We start from the raw sequence: 8,767 nt of genomic DNA on the forward strand, positions 1-8,767 counted from the left end.
CACCCATAGTAAGACGATTGTTCGCTCCTCTCCATTAAAGGACCAAATCCTTGACTACTTATAAAAAACTAATTTTAAGAAGGCATAATATTCTATCAATTTACATATACAAAGTACCCTAATTATAAATATGTTTTCACATAATGCTACCTTTTCTGCATTTCACACTATACTGACTGCTACATTTTGTCAAAGGATAGGCCTACAAAAACGATACAGTGGAGGGAACGGTATTGCCGCTTAAGTCTATATAATGCACTATTTTAAAAAGCTCATCTGATTAGAGGGATGTCTGGAGGGATAATGTGCATTGTTATCGTTGCTGCATTTCTTGAACAAAGTGTCCTGTGGTGGGGCGTGTCGCAATGGGATCTCATATCTATACACGTCACGTCAGTTTAACGCAGTCACGCGCTGGGATGGTTTTTAAAAATGGGTTTGACAGTGCATTACAGCATGAGACGATGTAGCTATATATGAGTTCGTATTGTCAGTATAGAATGTACACGTTTGCTTTAAAGTTTACAATAACTTGTAACGACTTAACAATGAAAACAAGCAGACTACAGTGCGAAGCTTTTTGGCTCCGGGAAACTCCCAGCAATTGTGGTGGTCAATTTCTGACTAAGCCGGATATTGTAAAGCTTATATACGGCACCAGAAAGCCAGGTTGAAACAAGGTGCTTTGAATGCCCTGAGAGGAAAGGTAAGTCTTGCTTATGACATTTCATTCTCTTAACACTGAAATGCATAATATATAACTTTAAAAATGTTAAGCCCAAAATGTGATAGTGGTGGAGGAGAGAAGCATTTATAATGTAAGGTTCACACATTCTAACGCGTTGTTTCATGCTGGCTTCCTCTCCGGCGGTATACGTGGTAAAGTCTACCAATTACGCATATGTCGCGCCACAGAGATACATAATTTGGATTTACGACAACGTTATAACAAACATTGTGTAGGAATTGGATACCGATTAAATATACACGTTCCTACAAAACAACTTGCATCATCATTAAAACCTGTGACTAATTCTCGCTGCAAACCTCTGCCCCAATTTCTTACTTTCTTACCTATTTTCTTAATTCTGTGGTAGGCTGTGTTAAGAGATATTTTGTATATAAGTCTTGCAATTATGGAATGGTATATCAATGTCTGTTTCGACACCTGGATCTTTACATAGCAATCCTTTTTCTCTGAAAAAAAAAACCTTTTACATAATGATAGCACCACAAGTATTCACTCTCATGAATTTGGGGTAATTCTATAAAAGTTTACATATTTTATTTAAAAATATGAAAACTTTAAATTCATCAATTCACCTGTTAATTACTCATCCATTGCAGATCAAGACCATGACGAAAAAAACGAAAATTGTGTTTAGCGGATGGTCATCTGTTCCCACCAAGTGGCACTTCACCCGTTCCACGAGTCTGACGTGAATTGTAGCCTTGGTAAAGTTTATGTCCCCAACCCTCACAACTGTGGTCAGTTCTACCAGTGCTTGCACGGAGAACCCATTCTCAGGTCCTGTCCCGTCGGCCTGTATTTCAACCCGATAACACTGAACTGTGATTGGCCGTTTGCAGTGAGCACCATGGGATGTTCTCAGCCGTTAGAGTTTGGGAGAGACTACAATGGAACGGCCCGGGAAATCGTCTGTAGGTTTTAGATGTGTTTTTAATAACGTAATTGTTTATTGTTTTCATGTTTTTAGTAAAGCTGGTTTACATTTAGGGGTTACTTCGCATCGGTTCTCAGGGGATGTTGAATGTAAATGCAGTGGAAAGGCAACAATTGTCATTAGCCCTAGGACAACTTTTGCAAAGTAATTTTAACTTGCAATATGATGCCATTTCGTAGTCCTGGTTAAAATCTTAACCTAATTTGCTTTTACCTTCATGCCATTTTTACGATTTAAGTCGCCTTTCTCTACTATCAAATATTAATTTCCCATTTCATATTGCCTCCCATTGTAATTTAATTTTTCTCCACAGTCCTGAGGAAAGTCGGTGAGTTATCAGATTCAAGCGACGATTCTCCATCTGCAACTGTCTGCCCAGAAGGAACCGTACCCATTGACTGCGCATGTTCTGCCCCGAGGCGGTGCGATGGGGCAATTATTTCTAACAGGAAATGCAAGGTATTCAACGCTTTTCCACAACAGGGGCAACAGGTAAGTGGTCATTTGTGAACAAGATTTAAACGGCTATGTTTCACTTTTACATGAATGGATGGAGTGAATGCAAAATAGATATGTGACTTATTTAATCTACTTGTGCAATGACATATATTATATAAGTTAACACTTGGTGCTTTATAGTATCCCCTGCCCTCACGATTTGTTGTCCCGAATGGCAAAAAAAAAAAAAAAAAAACGATCGGCGACGCATGTGTGTCCGTTGGTGCAATCTAACTTTCGTTGAAGATCACTGTCTGTCTTATGTGGACAAACTCGTGAGTAGCTTGTCAAAGCTCGGTGGTTTATACTCCAAGTTCATTCGCCCATAAAACTGACCGCAGGCTATAAGTGAAAAATTTCTTGAGTATAGAGCTAAACAACAGTCGAATAAATAAATAAGCAAGCAACACTTATTGTTATTGTTGCTCTGGTATACGTTCGTTTATATCATTGCCATAACTAACACATGACATTGTTCTAGATGTTTATAGACGGTTTTTGTATCACGTAGGCCATTGCAACATGCTTTGACTGAACTAACAACCAGTGAGTTTAAATGGGTGAACAGCGGCAGTTGGCAGCGCGATCCCGTGAGCACGTGTCCTAAAGGCTACCACCTCATCAGGTGCCTTCTGCGAAACCCGTAAGTTAAGGATATCTAACAGTACGGTTAAAGAGATTATATATGGTAAAAGAGACATGGACCCCTTGAAGGTGTAATAATTGGACTTATGTATGTATGGTGTTATAAATGAGCCCAGTTTAAATATAACTCAGTCAAAGCTTTTATATGATTTGCGAAGCTAAATCTGCGTCAGTTTAGTTGCTGTATCTCTGTTCGATTTTATTTAATAGATCGTTACGTTCTGTGTGTAAAAAGGATTAAATCATACAGAGGTATCTGCTTTGCACAGGGATTATTTTTTATTAAACTGAAGATGACGATGAAAATATGCACTGTAAGAACTAATGGGCGGAGCGCATCGTTGTGTGCGCTTGTTTGGAAAACATTCCCCTGATCTGTTTTACTTGCAGTGTTCCAGGGCATATTGGCCTCAACTCTCTAGCTAATAGCGGATAATCGGTATGCGGATATTAGATGAGCCACTAGGTCTTTATTCTGACTTACAATTTCTTTGACAGAGTCCAGACTACAATCAGACATTTCATCACCACTTTAACCAGCGATAGTTAGGACTTGTTGATATTATCTTAATTGTCCGTTAACCACAGTTAATTGGAAGATATGTTCATTAATTTACCTGTATGTACCGGATAGAAATCATTGGTATAAGTACTGATGTGACGTTAATTGTCGGTTTCAGTCAGTCAAACTTCTGATTTCAGATAGCGCGTTTGGAAACATTAGCAGGTACAAAGTAACTCTCAATATATGCATCTATACCAAAGGTCTTTTACTTTAAATTTGTGGATACATATCCACTATGTATGTACATACATGTACAGACCCTACTGACGGGTATTTTACTTTCATTTCAGTTTGTTGATACATATGCACTGCATATGTACATACATATATAGCCCCTGCTTACGGGTGTTTTACTTTCAATTTCAAGTTGTTGATACATATCCACTACATAAGTACATACATAGGTGTAAACCCCTACTTACGGGTTTTTTGCTTTCAATTTCATTCTGTTGACACATATCCACTGAATATGTACATACATGTATAGGCCGTGCGGACGGGTATTTTACTTTCAATTTCATTCTGTTGATACATATCCACTGAATATGTACATACATGTATAGGCCGTACGGACGGGTATTTTACTTTCAATTTCAGTTTGTTGATACATATTCACGCATTTATTTGCACTGTGGATTTCAGGTGGAGTAGAGCTGGTTACGTTCACCCCAAGGTCAACTTGGAGCTGAATCGGTGTGAGACTGACGGGATTTGTAGTGCAGGGCAGGGATGCTCAGTCCAAGCGGTGTGCCAAGCGGACATTGACGTCTGAAAGGTTGTGTAAACTGAGGCAAACTAACCATCAGTAACAACTATAGAATATATCCGCGAACTTTTTTCCTATCTTAAAACAATCAGTGTCTGAGATATACAGCCTGTAATGCACACCAGTTATATTTGCCACTTTAATTTGTGAACGATTGATAGCCAGTAACCATGCAGGGAGGAATATTGTCTGTTCAGTGATGTAATAGAAGAAACGTCGAAATATGCTTTGGATGAAAACAAAACGATTTAGCAAGAATTGTTTGCTCACTCAAACGTGGATGAGATGTACACTGAAAGCAACATAATCTATTGCTTGTAGGATATGGCTTCTACAATGAATACTTTTCTCAATCGTAGGTATTCACCGTGCTATAAACGATTTTGACACCTAAAGAAACAAATCCTACAAATATTCATCTCTTTGTCTCCGTTCTTTAAACGAGAAGAGTCTCGTACATTTATATATATATATTTATTTGATTGATGTTTTACGCCATACTCAAGAATATTTCGCTTATACGACGGTGACCAATATTAGGATGGTATACGCACGACCATCTCTAGGCTGTTGAGACCTTCCCACGTCCGACCGGAGAGAAAGCCAGCATTAGCTAGACTTGAACTGACAGCGACTGCATTGGTGAGAGGCTCCAAGGTTATTGCGCCGCACCTACACGCTAGGCACCTCGACAACGGGGGCCCCCTCGTATATTTACGGACATCTTCAGGGAAATGCATGGTATTACTCACATACTGCAGGAGAACAATGCCCAGCTTGCACCCGAGTAACCACTGCTGGGTAAATGGCTCGGTAAAAGGTATTACAAGTGATAAGTATTACCAGCGTATCGGAGGCTCGTATGTATCAAGTCCAGCTCTTGCTGGCGTCCTCTCCGGATGTACGTAAGAGGGTCTTTCAGCAACCTGCGGATGGTCGTCGGTATGCCCCTGGTTCCTGCTCTGCCTGCTTTTCTCCCGGCCTAATGTTTGCCGCCGTAGTATAAGTGAAATCTACTTGACAAAGGTGTACAACTGTAATCAAATAAATAAAGAAATCATGTATCGTACTGGAGATGAATGCGCAAGTGTAGCCAATGGGAAATAATTGTCGCCGTAGATAGACGTTGTTTATGCTGGAATCCCACGACATGGCGTCAATCAGTGATGGCGGAAAATAACCCTGCGAACTTGTCAAAACGCAAATACTGTACATTTTCTGTGAGAAGTTTTACAGCCGATATGATTCTCTGAATGTTATGATAAAAAAAGTTTCATCATGATAAACCAACACAACCTCAGATATTTGTTCCTCAATTGTTTATAAAGCATCAAAGATACACTAGAAAAAAAAGGGTGATTGTTGTCTGTACTTGACCGTACGCTGTTATTATAACGTAATATTGCATATGTCTTATTCAACATTCTGTTAGTTAATACTTTCTTTACGTTGAATTAAAATATTCTGTGTGGTACGGTTAATACAAAAAATTGCTGCTATAAAACAATACATTCTAGCATCATTCAAACTGCAGACTTTCTCTTACATTTAACGGAATATATTTTAGTGTAATGATGCTTTCTTGTACTAATCTTCAACCTTTATATACTAAACGGTAATGAAACCGGTAGAGTTGTGTCCACCTGGCTTGATTTTCTTGCATGATATAACCGACTTGATATAAATCACTGTTTACGACAGGTCTCTACGTCTCTATAGCAATTTATGATGAATCAGCCTTATTCTTTACTCCTTGTATTGGAATTGCCATTGATGGATGTGTCGGAAATGGGTTTTACGATTATCGATTATGAACGTATGAATTCTGTTGACGAAGACGAATAGAGGTGACGTCGGGTCGGACTGTTTGATTCGGGCTACAGCGGTACCACACATTGTGTAAATCTCTTCACACACTCACGATTGCACTCTACCGACCCCGCATGCTGTTCTACCAGAGAACCATTACTGAATGACTTATAACCCGAGCTGGTAAGCCAGCATGGAATTCTCCACCCACGCGGGTAATAGCCCCATCAAGTAAGAAAGCCATTGAAACCTTTAATTCACACATCCGTTATCACCAGACTGATCTGAACCCTGGTAGAGTTACCCTTCTTGACCAAATCCGTGAGGGTTTGTAAGTTAAGGCCAGGGTGTACTCAGTGACTGCTGATGGAGCGGACCGGGTTCTCATTGAGCCGTCACAGAGATCCCGAACTGAGAGTGACAGCTCGCTGATTGTTTTAGGTCAGTGGCTTGTACACTACATGGAGATTTGCTTGACAGGATAACAACACCATGGAATGAATTCATATCGATCAATGAGCCAGTACGAGTTCATGCCGTGACCAGAATCAGTTCCAAATCTCTGGAAATGTTTTTGAACGTTTTAACCCGCTAGAGAGCAAAAAAAAATAGCCTAACAGATTTGTTTCATGATTAGACTACAGCAAAGAGCTAGCGCTGCGGTTATGCATGAATAATTCAAAGTCGTTGACAGGTCAATATAAAATCGGTGTCTACGGAATTGTGTGTGGAATTAATAAAAAAGGTAACATTTAGTGTCTCGTATATAAAAAACTTGGAAAACGATTTCAGAAAAACAATTACGATTGCTCTTATTCCAACGTTCCTCCAGAGTAATATAAAATTAACAATACAACGAACTTTTTAATTCTTAGAAATGTGAAATATTATTGCTGTTGATTAAATTTTGAGGCCAGGTACAGTGTAATAGGGGATAAAGAAAATCTTATTTGGCGGGATATTAATCAGTCGTGTTGCAATATTTTATCAGCGTGTCACAGTTTGTCACGGGGAGCGGGGTTCTGACCAGCCACTGACGCCGCAGCGGGGAGCCGAATTGCATTAAGCTGTTGTCCCCCAAAATTCAGAGCAAAAGAAGAATGGAAAAAAGATTATCTTGCGTCTGAGACAACTCAACATTTATATAAGGATTTGTATGGCTTTCTATACAGATGTCGAAGAAAGGCACATATAATATCCACTTTTTATTATTATTCAAGCCAAAACCTGTTGACTTCAATCCACTGCAAATTTTCAGTCTCGCCACGTACAAATCCAGCCGTGTATCTGTGTCCAAAAAGTTGGTAGGCCTACACTCAAAACATTAATCTGTTTATTTTTGTTAGAATATATTTTACTGTTGGAGCAGATTATTGTTAAATATGACACACATATTCTATTATTTTAACATAAAAATTCTATTAGATTAACAAGATATTGTTATGGTGTTAATGAGTGTTAAAGTCTCTACAACACCATTTATAATGAACAGTTACATGCAGAATCCAACCCTAACTGAGGTAAATTTACGAGACACCGGTTTAGTACCGGTTATTGTGTGACCATTTGTTAAATACCAGACTGTTGTCGCTCCTCTTTGTTACATGCTAGGTTTTCTGTCCATGTTGAAGTCTTTCGTAATATTACAGCCTCACCCAAAATACAATCTGCCACTACTTCTGAACAATAACGTTACTACCATGCATACGGTCGCATATTGTGCATGTTCAAGACAAGACATTTAGACTCCAAAGTATGTGCACTTTTTGGTAATACATATCTGTTGATCCACATGTAGAGGCTTTGCATCTGATCACCCTACAACAACTTGTCAGCCATATTGGAGAGATTGACGGATGCATCATCTTCACTCAAATATGATGGCTGAAAGTAAATAATACAACTTTCAATACGGGAAGCTGAAGCAGGTTCTAGTTGTGTTGTGTTTTCATATTGAAGAAGATGATGGTTAAATGTAGTTTTATAATTATACTACGGAGCCTACGTGGAAAAGTGGTTAGCATACTAGCGCAGCACAAAGACCGAGGAGCCTCTCACCGATGCGGTCGCTATCAGTTTAAGACCAACACTTGCTGGCTTCCCGCCCGATACTATACGTAGGAAGGTCTTCCAGCACCCAGTGGATGGTCGTTGGTTTACCCCGGACACTTCCCGGATTCCACCCACTATAATGCTCTAATATTATAGAATACGGCGTAAAACACCTATCAAATATATAAATAAATCATCATACGGATGGTCGTGGGTTTCCACCAGGCTCTGCTCGGTTTTCTCTCACCATAATGCTGGCCGCCGTCGTATAGGTGAAATATTCTTGAGTACGGCATAAAACACCAATCAAATACATAAATAAATTTATACTACAGCTGAGACTGTCAAGAGTTGAAGACAGTTTTCACATTTTTGTTTTATCTGAGTTCACACTGTACTCAAAAAACTTTTCATTTATCCACCCTTTCGGCGACCGGGTACCAGACAACCCTTCAGGCGTAAAAGCTGCAGCCAAAACAGCGAGAGTTGGATTCGAACACGTGACCTCATCGATTGGGTGCTGATCACCTGACGGGAGAGCAGTGCTTTCGTTGACTAAGCCAGAGAGAGTTATAGAGGTCGCACTGGTACACAGATTCATTAACTGCAACAGAATCATAAATTGATTATCCACGCACGGAAAGCAGCTTAAAGTTATATAATAGCAGGAAAGATTGAACTTTATAGAGAGTGGTGTAATATCCACATGTAGATAGGCCTATACGCTGTGCAACAGTGTAACGTCAT

At 39.5% G+C, this 8,767-nt stretch overlaps 1 protein-coding gene across 1 annotated transcript; it reads left to right on the top strand.

Moving 5' to 3' along the window:
- Positions 1-1,388: 1,388 nt before the first annotated feature.
- On the top strand, positions 1,389-4,577 carry LOC135473211 (protein obstructor-E-like). Its single transcript, XM_064753054.1, has 4 exons — positions 1,389-1,662; positions 1,999-2,177; positions 2,695-2,826; positions 4,036-4,577. The coding sequence occupies exons 1-3, from the start codon at positions 1,389-1,391 to the stop codon at positions 2,716-2,718; spliced, it is 477 nt and encodes a 158-aa protein (XP_064609124.1). The 3' UTR covers positions 2,719-2,826; positions 4,036-4,577.
- Positions 4,578-8,767: the final 4,190 nt, after the last annotated feature.

This window comes from Liolophura sinensis, chromosome 8, assembly GCF_032854445.1.
Source record: "Liolophura sinensis isolate JHLJ2023 chromosome 8, CUHK_Ljap_v2, whole genome shotgun sequence".
Lineage (NCBI taxonomy): Eukaryota > Metazoa > Mollusca > Polyplacophora > Chitonida > Chitonidae > Liolophura > Liolophura sinensis.